We start from the raw sequence: 15531 nt of genomic DNA on the forward strand, positions 1-15531 counted from the left end.
GAAACTTAAAAAAAAGTTATTTCTTTGTGTAATGCATTTATTCCAAGGAGTTCAAGATACCTATGCTCAGTCATAAAACTGGAATAAACTTGAAGTGACAGAAGTAAACATTTGCCTCCTAATCCTGATATAAGAAAAACCTGACCATTCATTATATGTTCTACTAAGAAGATAGAGTTTTCAAATCATACACACACACACACACACACACACTCACACACACACAATGGTAAAAAACCTAAGCTTTAAATAAGGTCCCCTCTTCCTTATACCACTCCCACATTAATTTCCTTTAGGAAAGGGTGTTGGACAGACTCAGACCGCAGACTGAGTTTCAGATCCCAGGGCTCCTTGAACCTCTGCTCAAGCTTTCATGGGGCTAAGAAACACTGATAAAAATGTAGACGTTGTTTCATCGAAGAAATAAATTCCTGGAAATAAGAAATTTTCCTGGAATGCATCTACAAAGGGGGCTTCTTTAGGACTGATTCAAAGAACTTGGCTAAACACCACAGGATCTAAAAATATTTCCTGGTACTTTTCAGAATACACTATTTCTGGTAACAAAGAGTTATATTAAATAATAAAATTTTAAAGCTAAAATGGATATTAGCAACCATGTAAGACTTAAACAATTTGTCAAGGTCTAATCTTAGCATAATCAGACTAGAACCCAGAGCTCCTGAAATATAGCTTAGTGCTATTCCCATCCATGAAGCTGATGCTAAAATTTAGGAAAACATATCAGTTCTGGACAACTGATCTCAAAATGAATTCTCAGGTCTTTCTGGAAAAACTCAAACAGTTCTTATGAAAGTTTCACATTGGAGAATACTAGAACCATAAAAAAATTTCATTTATCTCTGCAAAGATTTCAGTGGAGCCCAAGAAATTTTAATATGAATGACATTAAGAATGATCATGGGCCTACAGAAAATGTCTCTCAGATACTTCATAAATTTTAACCTGAAAAAAAAAATCTGTCAATGAAAACATCTGAAAGAAAGGACAATTCTGCCAACATCCTTGAAGGTAAAAAAAGTCAGTTATCTTTTCCAATACATCAAGTAACAGAAGCCTGTTAACCTACTTCCAACATCCCAACAGTGCCACCAGCAGAGTTGTTAGTTAACCTGGTTACTCTGACTTGGTCGAGATAAACAAGATCTCCTGTGGGCATATGGATGGTGGCAGTGCCTGAAGTGATTTACTTGGTTCCAGGTTCAATCAACCATTTGAAACCATGTCTAGAGCTCTCTCTTAACTATGTGTAACCATCTTTTTTGAGAAAAGTTTTGAAACTCTTTTTCTGAATTGCATAAATCCAGTAAAAAACTAAAACCTTAAGTAACAGGAGCCTTAATAAAGGGGATAAGAGAGAGAATAATTATATCAGAATATCTAAGCCAAGGAAAGCAACTATGAAAATCCCAATGTGCTTTCTGGCAAACGAGGCAAAAAAAGAAACAGTATTCTCCTCATCAAAAAGAAGCATGCATGTCTGTCTGAAGTTTTCTTAGCATAAAATCTAAAACAGATTTTTTAAAATGTGAATCTTTATTTAAGAGCATGAAATAACAGCATAGATAGTTCCTTAAAAAGCAGTCTTAGCAAATATGGAAAAGCCTGTGTCAATGGCTATTTGTTCTATTAACTGTTGATAAGAGCTAAGAATTCCAATTTCTCTTTTCTTCAACATTTTAATGAACTCCTTACTGATGTAAAATCAAATTGTTTTGTTTTTAACTGCAAGACTTCATTGTGTTTTAATATTCATAAGGCTCTCTACAGAGGGGATATATAATGAGCTAACAGCACTTTCCCAAATTTATTTGTACATAAAATCCTTTTGCCCCATTGCATCGCACAAGAATGTATTCTATACAACACACTTTGGGAAACCCCCATAGGAGGTCTCAGCCCCATTCCCTTTATGCTGTGTTATCTGATATACCACTGATAGAAATTAGATGTTTAATCCAAGAATGGGCTGTAGTAACCTCCAAAATGCACATTCCCTTTGTTTAGTTGGTGCAGGTGTTAAAGCAGTTGCAGAAGTAGGAATCCATGGTGCCAGAGGTCCCTGACCCTCTTGCATAGAAATGGCATACAGCATCTCTGTAAATGACCTCTTGACAATAGCAGTCAAGGTTCCCTGTAGAACAGATTAATGTTCTCATAGAATGACTCAGAGCTGGAGGGTGGGAGGGGGAAAGGGAGAGAGGAAGAGACATCAAGGGAGGAAGCTTTATGTGGTTTCTCCATTCCATCCCAGGGAATCCGCATAGTCCAAGCACTGTACTCACATGGCCATGTTGATCCAGTTCATTGTTGGTGAGTTTCACCTTTTCAAAAGACACCATCTGTTTAAGTAGCTGCTCACCAGTAAAAGGAGAGTCTGGATGTACATACAGCCTAAGAAAATTATGAGAGAATTTTATTGAGACTTTAAAAAAAAAATGTTTGGGTTATAAAATATTCTGATTCTAAAGGAACACAAAAATCTCATATAAAGTGAATTTTATTTGCCTCGTATAATCTCAAATTTAGTAATACAGCAATACCAAAATAATGCTGAAACATCTAAATGTGTTTCTTTGTGTACCAATGATTTAAAAGGGGTAATACTAATGGTAGTATATATATGCCAATCCTAATCTCCCAATTTGTCCCACAGGAAGCTCAGCTCAGTGCTCTGAGACGACCTAGATGGGTGGGATGGGGGCAGATGGGAGGGAGGTCCAAGAGGGAGGGGATATATGTATACATATAGCTGATGCCCTTCATTGTACAGCAGAAGCTAACGCAACATTATAAAGCAATTATAGTCCAATTATAAATAAATAAATAAATAAAATGTACTTAATACATTTGCTGTTATTTGCTGAACAAGCCGTTTTTTTAAAGGTGGGTTTTTCCCATCAACCTAATCAACTACTAGTCTGCTTCTGTCAAATATAAAATCCTATTGTTGTAGATATTTTCAAAAGAAAGACTAGGTTATAACTAATTGCAAAATGAATTCCTAGTATAAGCACTGCTAAAAAGCAATGAAGACAAAGAATTTAAAAGAGGAAACAATTCTAGAGAATCTATTCATTTAAACTTGAAGGTGATTCAATTTAAAGTTCATGCTCTTTATAAACAAGACAGAATAATTTTAATACAGTGACCTGGGGAACTTTTAATAGTCCACAGATCACATAGTCTGTTTGCTTCTCCCGGTACTTTAAATATTACTACTTTCATCATCACCTAGTTAAGTGCTCACTAAGGAGAGTGAAAACAAGTTGGGTAAGCTTCAAATTATTCAATGTATTTATCTAACAGCCTAAGCAAAAAAAAAAAAAAAAAAAAAGGCTTTGATGGGAAAAAATATACTTATCAAGGATTTATCGTTTATTGATCAGCTGCTATGTTCAAGGCAATCTTTTACTCACTGACAGTTAAATACAGGTCATTTGTTTTGCCTGCAAGCTTCACACTAAGTACAGCTCTTTGTAAATCAATCCTAGTATCCACTCAACATAAGCGTTTCTGAAGTCAGGTATGTCATAGAACTAATGATAGAGGAAGGAAATATCCTTGATTTAATGGGATAAATTCCTTTATCCATGCAATGGGTTATTTATATCTATATTTTGTGTAGAATATTTATAACTATCATTAAACAAATATTATGGTTGGGGCAAAGACAAGGAAAAATTAAAAACATATTCATGTAAAGAACAAGAAGTCTATGCCGTGGTTTGTCACACAGAGGACTAAGAATAGAAGAATTGGGTGCACGTGCTGCAACTCACAAAACCCACAAGAAGCAAAGCACAAAACAGGCTGACAGCACTAAAGATTCTTACCAGACCCATACAAGAACTTAGGTGTTTGTCTGCCTGTTTGTTTGATTTTTTTTTTTAAGGAGTGCTCAAAATTGCCTTTCAATTGAAGTATTCTTTGATGACACAACCATAATAGCTTTTCAAGTGTCACCCCTCCAAGGCTATAACTTTATAGGTGCAGTTGTTTTACTAATCAGCACCATATCCTACCCACTCCTCCAGAAAGGTTCAAAAATATTTAAAGTCCTAGAAGTTGATGAGATGGTCCCTCTTTAAGTATCAGTTCACCACATATGATAACATTAATAAAGATTAATTTATTTAAATATCGACTACTTTTTTAAAAAAAGGAAATGTCCTATATGAAAATATAACATTACTTAGGTCATATATAATGTCTTTTCCATTACTATGATCAAATGATATTGTCAAGCATCATTTCTTCTGATAAGGAACAGCTGACTGATAAACTTCAGTCTAAAATAAAGTGCTTCAAAGAACTAGAACTGCAAGGAATTTCTACCATCAGTTCACAAATGATCACCTCCCAAGTTCTTCACCTTTCCCATATGGAGCTAGAAAATATAGCACTATGTCTTTTAATAATAATAAAGAACAGTTGCTTATATGATCTAGAATATTTCTGTCCTATAATGCACAAAACATTTCAATCTAATATCAATATAAGTAAGCTGAACTAGTATGAATGAAAAAGCATACAGGAAGCCCCGCTTCTCTCAAGTCCTCTGGGACTTAAAATTCCAGCAATAGCTTAAACATGCTTCAGTTAAGATAGTGTATTGGTACATGCTTTCCTTTTCCAGCCAGAACAGATTAGTAACATAAACAAGGCATGTCATATTTCCAACTGGCCTGCACCAGTTCCCCATACCTTCAGATAGGAGGAAAATGTATGCTAAATAAGAGTGATTAACTTCTTAAAGGAAAGACTTAGAGAAAAAAAAGAAAAGGGGTTTGCTTGTAAAAATGGTTAGGAATCTGCTAAAATACTTCTCTCATTCTCTCTTCTTTCTTCCTCTCTCTCCCCCCCTTTAAAAAAATTGTAAATTTTGGAAAGAAGCTCTAGAGTAATGTGAACTGGCTAGTTAATAGTAAATAGTAGAGAACACTAATTATATTCATTTAAATATCTATTGTAAATTTGTAAATCTTGCTCCTTTTCTTTAAAAAAAATCAGTTGACATTTAAAAAAAAATTTTAGTCCTAAAAATTATTTAATATGTTATTTAATATATCAATTTGGAAGGGCTGGGAAGATCTCCTTCCTAGTCTCTTGTGGGAATGGAAAACTTGGAGAGGCTTCTTTTAATCTCTTCTCTAGTGTATTTAATATACTGTAAGTTCAATAATATGATCAACCACTAAGAAAGCTTAATATTCCATTTGAACTGTATGTGTAAACTGTGTTGGTTCTGTGCCTTGACTTAGACTCCAGACTAGATACTAACAAAGAACCATACTTTGAACTATAACTTCAGAGTTCCTAAACCTGTACATTTAAATAAATTCTTAGCTCTGATATGAACTTCCAATCAATTATAAAAATTACTTAGTCATAAAACAACTTTAAAGCTGTAAGGCTTGGTTTTAGAACCCTAAATGTAAAGTCAGCTAAGATTCATTGTTTGTATTAAAGTATGCAGTTAGAGTCCTGTTCTTAAACTGTTAGTATTCACGTAAGTAAGAACTTGCTGGGTTTTTTCCCCCAGAATGCTCATTTGGGCAGTAGCAATAAAGGTTTGCATGTAATTTTTAAAACGGAGTTCTCCTGGAAAAACATTACCATTGAATAGCACAAAAACGAACATGTTTTGTTTGGGTCATTACCTAATATATTGAGTAATTTCTCAGTAAAAGAATATTTTTTTAACATCTTTATTGGAGTATAATTGCTTTACAATGGTATATTAGTTTCTGCTTTATAACAAAGTGAATCAGCTATATATATATATATATATATATATATATACACACATATATCCCCATATCTCCTCCCTCTTGCGTCTCCCTCCTACTCTCCCTATCCCACCCCTTTAGGTGGTCACAAAGCACCGAACTGATCTCCCTGTGCTATGTGGCTGCTTCCCACTAGCTATCTATTTTACATTTGGTAGTGTTTATAAGTCCATGCCACTTTCTCACTTCGTTCCAGCTTACTCTTCCCCCTCCCCGTGTCCTCAAGTCCATTCTCTACATCTGAGTCTTTATTCCTGTCCTGCCCCTAGGTTCTTCAGAACCTTTTTTTTTTTTTTTAGATTCCACATATATGTGTTAGCATACAGTATACAATGGAATATTACTCAGCCATAAAATGAAATGAAATTGAGTTATTTGTAGTGAGGTGGAAGGACCTTAATATTCATACAGAGTGAAGTAAGTCAGAAGGAGAAAAACAAATTCAGTAGAAGAATATTAACTTGATGTCGAATTACATTTATCCACTAATTATAATGAGGGAAAAAAAGAGTTTGTTTTTCTTACTTAAAAATCTCTGAGCCTTTTACTGGTCAAAAACAACCACATTTTACCAATATGGTATTTACTATGAAGTTATAACCACGTTATAACAAATATTTACTGTAAGCAACTACTACTTTACTAAAATGCACACTTCTGAAAAGGATTTTAGGGCAGCCACTTCATCAGTAGTTTTATTCTGTTTGGTGTTAGCCAAATAGAAATGATGGATGCCATATGAAATGGGGCCAGATTTCTAATAAATATTCCAATTGAAATTTAAGAAAAACTTTGAAATGAATTATGATGAAAGATAAAATTAAAGGCAGTGTTCTGCATACAAACTCTTGCCTTTCTCAGAGACGAACCCATATTTTGTGTAGTTAATCCTGGAGTGTCTGGGCTTGGAAAGCTCTCTTACCAGAACTCACAGCTTTAAAAACAGACCTGCTTAAAATTCAAACAACCAGGGCAGGAGACAGTCTGCCAGCAAGGTTAATACACATTTTGCTTGGCTGGAAAATCTGGAGGCACAAACCTGGCTGGCAGCGGAGGGTCTGCCTTGCCAGCCACCAGCCAGGAGGACCGGTGGTAGGCATAGCGGTACCTCTTGTTGTCCACAGGGACGATGTCCATCAGGACTATGTACTTGGCCTCAGAATCCACGCCGGAAAAGGACACACGAATGGTAGGAAACATCCTCCTGACACAGTGAGACAAAGAGAATCACCCGAATTAGGGAGGAAAAGGGTCCGCCTTCCCTCCCTACCCAGCCCCCAAATTCTTTGTGTTTCCTGTAAAGCCATTCAGAGATGTGAATACGGAGACTGACCTTCTCCCGAGCCTAGATAATCTTAAGTGTCATCTCTGTAGGAGTCCTCATTAATACCCAAAGGTCTGCAATTAGGGAAAATCCTGTGCTAAATCATCAAGCCCATTAGACTCCCAGACCAAAGTCTCCAGAGCAGACAGAGTCCTATAACGTCCTTGCCTTCCAGGGAGAAAACTCACTCTTGCCTCAGTAGAACGCCAGAGCAGGGTTCTCAAGTTGGGTTTCGTTTCGGGAGACTCTGGGCGGTGTGTCCCAGAGTCCTGAGAGCTGGAGCAGTCAGGCGCCAAGGGGCCACCGACCCCCGGAGCCTTAGCCCCAGTCCCAGGAGCAGCCTGCACCTGAGACTTCCTGCCTGCCCTGAGTCAGCCCACTGCGGCGCCAAGGGGCCCCCTGCACCAGAGCTCCTTCCTACCGGGAGTGTGGTCGTTTCAAATTTCATTCTTCCTCCCAGGTTTTCATTTTAGTTTTTAATGGGAGCCTCTGCAAATTGAGGCTGATAAAAGGGAAGCCGCCTGCCTCCCTCACAGCACCCAGCAGCCCGCCCTGTACCCCGGCATGAGCTGAGTTCCTGCTTCCCTCCAGATGCCGACCCTGCACCCAGAAGCCATCCCAGGCTGCAGGGGGCCAGAGATCCCAGTCCCATGCCCTTAGGGCAGGGGTGGGGCTTCCCACTGCCAGATCCCAAGAAAGCAAATGCCTGGACATCTGTCTCAGCAGCTCTTTCCAAAAGCAAGTCTGCCGAAAGAAACCCTCCTTGAGCGAAGCTTCCTCTTGGAGCTCAGGACCAGTAGAGTTTCACCCAGTTCCTGGAAACTCCCTCTGCCACCCAGGGCACTATTCCCTTCTCCCCACTCCTCACTCGACAAGCCCCCCTACAACCTGCCAGACTTGGTGATGATCATCTCCGTGCCCAGCTCGTGGAATTTGTCCCAGAGCTCCTTGGTCTCCAGGCTGCAGGCAATTTTGGCCATTTCCTCGCTGGGGATGATGGGGGTGGTGGGGATCAGCGGCTCAGTGCACAGAGAGGAGGAAGATGGGCTGCTGTTGCCCGCGACGCTGCCACCAAACTCCCCATGAGCGTCTAGGCTGGTCAGCTCGCCCAGGGGCTGAGCGCAGGACGACTTCTCGACAAATTGTTCTGCAGGCAAAGAGAATTGAGAATGACAGCTAATTCTGTCAAGCAAAGATACAGAAAGGAGAACAGCACAATTTCAAGGTTCCTGGATTTAACTTTGGAAAAGTTACGCACAGAATCTCCAGAAGGACAGCAATAACTCATCACTATACAAATTAAGCCTGAAATTCCTGTGAAGTGACATGGCTCCTGCTTGCTTACGGAACCAAATGAGTGAGTTTTAGAACCATGGTTTGTTACCACCATTACTGAAACCCACTTTGGAGAATAGAAATGCGAGGAGTGGATAAAGAGAAAGGCATGATCATAAAGAATTAAAAGCAAGTAGTCCTGTTGTTATCCCTCCCATGTTCTAGACTTCACAGCTTGTGGGCTCTAGTGCCAGTTCTTCCTCATTGACAAAGAGGACACTTTTCTGCAGGGAGATCAAGGGAGTGAAGAAATCAGCACCATCCTCATTTTGAGAGGAACTTCCCTTCCCTCCTGGAGTCACCTCCCCATAAGAAAAAGTGAAAAAGGGGTGTTGGGGGGGTTAAAAAATTGTCACTTCACTTCTCTGCCTGGCTCCCAGTTTCCTAGGCTTTCAGATGTTACATTAGGGCATTTTTATAATTTCCCTCCCAGCCTGAGATCTTATGAAAGACTAGCATATTTATTGCTTGTTAAATCACAGGAGTACAATCTCTGGGCCAATTTTTTGGACCGGGCTTGAAACAAGTACTTGAGGGATGATATGTGTATTTCTCTCTCTCTCAAGAACGTTTTGGGAGTGCGCAAAAGAACGCCAAACCAGAAGAGCAGAGTATTGAAGTAGGAAGAACAGTTTGCCATCTACCATCAAGCTGAAACACCACTGCCTACGAACCACTCTCCCCCACAGATGATAAGGGCCTGGGACTACACCAGTCACTTTGATGGAATACAGGGGGAGCTCTGTAATTGTCCCAATTATCTTGCATCCTTTAAAAAAGAAACTACTTGAATCCGCAATGTGAAACTGAACTTCAAACAACTCTAAGTGCCCTCAAGGAATTGAAACAAGTTTTATATATATATATATATATATATATATATATATATATATATATGCACACATATATATGCACACACATACATACACACACACACATATAATGTTTTATTTCTCACATTTCTCTTTTGACTTGGGGCAGGCAAGCAGGAAGTAGAGAATTTTTACCTTCTTTTCTCTTAGAATAATAATCCAACTCATGGAAGCATTTTAAATTAAGAATAACCAAATTATCTTATCCTTCTGTTTTCAAACTCAGAGAACCATGCCATGGCAAAATCATATTTTTTACTAATGTTTTCAGAAACACATTCACATAACATCTTTATAGGGAATTAACAAGTAGCCTTAGAAATTTTCTGACAATTGAAAAACGCAAATGCTGTAAGCTCCAGACTAACCTGTGGGTCAGGGTAGGGAAGTGGAGGAAGAAGAAAATGATACAGAAATGCTCTAACACAATGTTATATGTCAATTATATCTCAATCTAAAAAAAAATTAATGATCTAGTCGTCTGAGGTGGTTCTTCTGAGTAGATTTAACGTGTTTAAATGAGCAGTAATGAGACACTTGTGACTTCCACCCTACAGTTTCTTCAGCATCTCGCTAGTGTTTCATTCTCTCTTAACAGGTATTTCACATGCCCGAGTCCTTGGCTTACAGCTGCTAATTGTGCTCTGTTGAACTGGCCCCTGAAAGGGACTAGAATGCCTTCTGACAATTGAAAAACGGTTCTGGTTCTTTTTGGAGCCGGTCTCAAAAGCCCCAGGGGAGGGAGGATGCTCACTTTACAGACTGGGGTGAGGGTGGAGGTACCGTGAGCTGTGAATGGTTTTATAGTTTAGAATTCAGAGGAGGGTGGGTTTTTTCTCAGGAAAGTAGAGAAGGAAAGCAATGTTGTAATGACAGTGGAGCTGAAGCTGGCATGTTTCCCAGTCTACTGTCTGTACTTCTGTCAGGAATTTTAACCTGAAATCCTCTTTTCCTGCTAGCTACCAAATTATAATGGGGGCATTTATAAAGAATTCAGAGGCCCCCTAAATAGGAGCGGATAATGTTGGGAAGTGCCACAAACATAACTTTGAAATTGGTGTGAATTTTTTTCTAAACAGTTGGAGTTTGTCTGATTGGTTGTTTCCATTTCTTTGGCAGGTTTAGATTTACACAGGAGGATAGGTGGGAAGAACCAGGGAAAGGGAGTGAAAACCTTGGAGGAGACTTTTTGACATGTTTTCTGGAGATCTTCCGGTTTCCTTTTCCTTGGTTCTAAGTTGCTGCAGGGATTTTAGTTCTCTCTTCTCTCTCTGCCCAGGCCCCTTATTTTTCATCTCTAACATTTCATCTTTTATATTATTATCGTTGTTTCAAGGTGTGAGATGTTAAAATGTTGAGAAGGACAGGGAGAAGGAAGAAAAAAATTGACTAGAGTTTAAAAGGTTTTAAAAATATTACCCTAAGTTCGCTATTTGATGCTTTCCACAGTTTTAGGGCTACCAGATGATCAGGGTGTGGAATAATTATTACCCAGGGACCCAAGAGGTGATGATGAGAACACTTCTTTCTCCCTCAGTTGTAAACCCTCAGTTGTAAAGGGACTTAAAACACTTATCTCCAGCAGTTTCTTTCCCACACAATTCACTCGTGGTAAGGGGAATATAGTACCTTTTTTCCCTTTACTCTGAGAGTAGTGTCTTCTATAAATGGTAAAGGTTGTTAAATAAACAGTATAGCTAAAAGTTGAGGAATCTGGGAAATGGTAACTGGCTAATGTTTTTGCCAACCTCCACTGAAAATGACGGCAGTTATGAAATGATGTCTTACAGATAAGTCTAGAGCTTCTGTGAAGAAAATGGTTCATGCGAGGACAACTGGCTTATTCTACAGCACTTGACAGCTGACTTTGTGTAGTCTATTCAAGTCGGGGGAAAAACAAAATTAAACTAGTTTCTTGTGAAGTCAGAGTCTCCTTGGTTTCAAATGCACAAGCAGGTGTTACACGCATCGTAAATCCTGTTGAGTCATTAAAAGGGGTTTTATTATTATTTATCCCCTAAATGTTTTTATCCCAACAAAGTTACACACACCGGATGTCCGACTTGACATAAGGATTCTAGAAAAATAGGTAGGGAAAGCGACTAGCGATATACGTACGAGATAGGAAACCGGTTGCATTTAACAGACTGTGAAGTCCCCAAAGAATTCGGGCCTAAGAGAAAAAAAAAATCTCCCACCCGCAACGTATAGTCTGTGGCCTGAGGGTCAGAGCTGCCGCGAGCCGCGAAAGGTGGCCACCCTCGAGAGCCTCCTGAAGCTAGGGAACGGAGGGACAGACAAATGTGCAGCACTCCCATGCCTGCGCACCCCGACGGTCTAGCACGCGACTTACCCAGTGGTTTGATAGTGTTCTCCGTAGCTTCCTTCTCTTTGGAGCCGCCGCTCGACATCAGCGCGGCGATGGAGAAGGCGTTGGCCCTGGAGGAAAGCTGGGGCTTGGGCGACGCCGTGAACTCCATGGCCCCTAGTGCGCGGTCCTGGCCAGGGACCTGGCCTGCTGAACTGCCGTCCAGCTTCCCCAAGAGAGACAGAGACTGAAACACAGCGGAAAGTTTCCAAGTGCAATCACAGGGGAGTCGGGGACTCTAGATGAGTCAGCCCCAACCTCCCGAGAGCTCCACACCGGCCTCTCCTTTCCCCCACCGCAAGAGCCTCGAGCCGCAGAGACTTCAAACTAGCCGGAGAGGACCAACCACGGTCCCAGCTAGGTGTGCAAGCACCGGGACGCTCCGTAGGACCACAGGCTGTGCCTCCGGAAGCTGGAGACAAGCATCAGCTGCGCAAAGCCCAGGGGTCCTGCAGCACCCGCTCCACGTCTTTCCTCCCTCCCCACTCTGGGGACAGTCGGAGCGGCCGAGCGCAGCTAAAATGGGGTGGTTGCCTGGGAGCGGGAGCGTAGCCGTGCGAGCGCGGAGGGGCGCGGAGGACACTGCGCCCGGGCGTTCGCCGCCCTGCGCCTTAATTTGCTGGCTGCTGCGATCCCCGCGGCCCGCAGCCAGTCAGCGCCGCCACACGTCACCGCTTCCTGATTCCGCCGCCGGGGGCGGGGCCGCGGGGTCGGGTGGGGAGGGCGCGCCCGGGGCGCGGCGTCCGCGTGGCCTCGCTCAGCAGACCGCTGGAGCATGGTACCCGTTCGGGGAATGGGGTGACACCACCAGGTTGGCGCAGCGGCCGCGGACACAGCCCGCCTGGTCTCGCAGTCCTGGAGTGAGAAGGAGGTGATCGCTGTCGGGAGGGGGCATTTTGGTCGCGTCCTAAGACCTGGGATCTCAGGAACGTAGACCAGAGGAAGCCTCGGGGAGTTTTTCCTCCTTCCATTCTTTTTCTTACTGGTGCTCAAAGTTGCAAAAGAAAGTTAGAAAGCGCTAAGCAAGGCAGAAACCGACGCCGTAGAGCTGGCGCCATTCGCCGGGCAGCACCCAGGGCTGGATACCTACACTCGTTGGGCTCCAAAATCTGGCTGCTAGACAGTGGGGCTGGAGAGATGTAGCCCTGCAAAAGATAAGCTAAGTGAGGGCTGTGAGCATTTGACAAAGGATGATCTCAGAACCACGGCTTCTTCTGCACACCGGTGCGCCTCTCATTCAGGGTTCCGGTTCTCGAGAGGGACTCTCGAAAATTGGGCCTTGATCGAGGGGCAGACGCCGTGCCAGGGGCGGGGGGCGCGGCACCCTGCTGGGACCACGCGACGCGCAGTTGGAGAGTGCGAGCCTCACAGCTCCCGGGCTTGGGGGACACGGAACCTTCAGCCTTCACAAACTCAGTTACGACCTGGACTTCCCACGGCCTGTGGGGGTCGTCTTGCTGGCCTTGTTCAGCTTGAATAACTTAAATTCTCCGAATTCGCAGGGTAATCCGCTTCACTCGGAGCCGTGTAAACTTAGGCTGACATACACACTCAAGCTGTACATGTAAATATTTGAGCTCCTTTCCAGTCAGTCGGTTTGGCGATTAGGAGCCTCTTGGTGGGTCTTGAAAGGAAAAAAAAAAAAAAAGAAAGGAAAGCAGCTCCCATTTCCCACCAATGTTTTTCTCTCTCGACGGCACACACATTCCCCACCCCCTGAAATAAACTTATGGGGAAAAAAACCTGAAAGTCAAAAGTTGAAATCGTCCATGAAAGTAACATGATGACAGCTGGGGGACTCGTGATTTAAGCCTGTCTTGTCACCGTGTATCAATAGTTTCTAACAATGTACTGCATGAGAGTGACTAAGGAACATTCTGATATTAGTCTCAATGTACAGAGAGTGTATGTAAGTTAGGGGAAAATTTGTAAAACTATAGACTTTTGTGCTGGAAGGGATTTTCGCCGTCTTCCAGCCCAGGTCCATTTGCTTTAGAGTGAGAAACCGGGTCTGGCTGGCAGAGTGGTGCATCTCCCCTAAAATCGGCCCAGCCAGCTAGAGGCGCAGACCTGCACTCCAGGCGAAGATTTTGATCACACCCGGGCCCTGCAGCTGTGCCTGGGCTATTCACGGGAGATCCACAGTAGAGTAACACCGGCTGAGAATGCTTTCAGATTAAACTTTGGTAAGAATAGAGGCTAAACCACTGCATGCGCCTACAGATTCTTTTCTGTTCTTGAGTCTTTGGTCCTTTGCTGTTTTTGGACAGCCCAGACCCTTGGGTTAATAAAGCTTCCACCCCAACACACACCCTATCTCAGTCAATGCAACAGTGACATTTCCCTTGTTTGAACGTAAGGCGCAAGCTTGTCCCTGTCCCGTCTCACTGTTTGGCCAGGAAGGGAGATTTCTGTCATGAGGTTTTGGGGGGGGGCACGAGGTGGGTGGTTGTTTGTTTTGGGTGAGTGATGTCATAGTCTAGAACTTTATGCTTCAACTGGGCATCGAAGATCTTATTTGCTGGTTTCAGTTTTCATATGAGGAAACTTCACATCTTAATTATCTTAACGGTTCAGGCTGGAATTTGAATAATTTCATGACAGGGACATTTTTAGAAAAATTGGCGGAGCAAGGGGAAAAATGATTTGCCCCCGATCAGTTTCCACTTTTCCAATTGCCCACGCAGCCTTAGCCCAATTCTGGGTCTCTGGTGGGCAGCGAACTTTGACTGTTCATCCTACTGCAGGCAAAATAGGAAGCTAAGCTAGCGCGCGCGGAGGCAGGCGGCACACCACAGGAATTGAAAGGACTACTTTAAACAAATTCGGGCTCTAGAGGTGAGCCGTTTGGGGATCCCTAAGAAGTGATGCATCTCGTTGGTGTTGAAACCGCGGCAATAAAATGTATACTACAACATAATTATCAGGGGCACACTGTCCCTTCTCTTAAATTTATTGCCTCTTCAAATCAATACCGTGCTGTAAAAACGGGGAACCAGTGCTTGGCAGAGAGGTGCCGTCACAGGGTGATTCAAAGCCCACCCGAAGAGGAGATCGCCCAGTTCTGAGGTCCCTTCAAAACCCAGGTGTTAGCGCGGGTTAACAAGTAAAGCCACCGAGGGGGTTGGAACAAAGCAATCACATTAACACTTCCCTGCAGGCCCTTCTCAGGCTGACTTTAGGAGGGCGGGGGCGACTCTTGGACACCGGAAAGTGCCTTGCACTTGGAGAAGGCTTTGAATCTTGACTTTAGCCCACTTTAGCCCTCCCTGAGACTTGGTACAGGTTACCTAAATTTCTCAAAGCCTTAGTTTCATTATCTACATTAAAATAGACCAATAATTTATTCCTACCTAGAATATCGCTCTGTGGATTAAACGAGTTAAGGTGCGTAAAAAGCCTAAACAGTCACCCCAATATAAGTAAACCATGAGTACAGCATTTTATTGTATTTAGTTTTTGAGCTGCAATTTCGCGATCTCAGAGATCTTTCCTTCGCGTGCTCACGTACAGGTAGCTGTGTAGACAGTTTTGGAGTGTACTGATTGGGGTCACATTGTGGTAGTGGACCATTATTTACATCTTGCTAAACTTTGGAGCCTAGGAATTAAAATTTGGGGTTATATGTCTGAGTCTGGTTATACGGAGTTTGATTATATGGAGGACTGGGAGATGTCTCTTTATACACACTACCTTTTCAAATTGTCATTTGTAGTCTCCGGAACTCAAAAGTTGGTCGACCCCAGAACTGTGCAGGAAGAAACGGTTTCACGATTTTGGCCAATAGCCCCTCGCTTAATGGACGTTAACACTAACGCA

The 15531-nt window shown here is 42.4% G+C and overlaps 2 protein-coding genes across 5 annotated transcripts in view; one reads left to right on the forward strand and one right to left on the reverse strand.

Moving 5' to 3' along the window:
• The window catches only part of TBX20 (T-box transcription factor 20), a 52331-nt gene extending 40100 nt beyond the window's left edge, over positions 1 to 12231 (reverse strand). The window contains exons 1-4 of the mRNA XM_079932460.1: positions 11698 to 12231; positions 8026 to 8284; positions 6853 to 7017; positions 2307 to 2415 (exon numbers count right to left, since the gene is read on the reverse strand). Of these exons, the coding sequence (XP_079788586.1) occupies positions 2307 to 2415; positions 6853 to 7017; positions 8026 to 8284; positions 11698 to 11824 (660 nt within the window). The 5' untranslated portion in view covers positions 11825 to 12231. The remainder of the gene's footprint in view (positions 1 to 2306; positions 2416 to 6852; positions 7018 to 8025; positions 8285 to 11697) is intronic.
• LOC307192045 (uncharacterized protein) overlaps positions 1 to 15531 on the forward strand; it is a 440635-nt gene that overhangs the window by 54715 nt on the left and 370389 nt on the right. The gene's annotated exons all lie outside the window — the stretch shown is intronic.

This window comes from Stenella coeruleoalba (assembly GCF_951394435.1).
Source record: "Stenella coeruleoalba genome assembly, chromosome: 9".
Taxonomy (NCBI): Eukaryota; Metazoa; Chordata; class Mammalia; order Artiodactyla; family Delphinidae; genus Stenella; species Stenella coeruleoalba.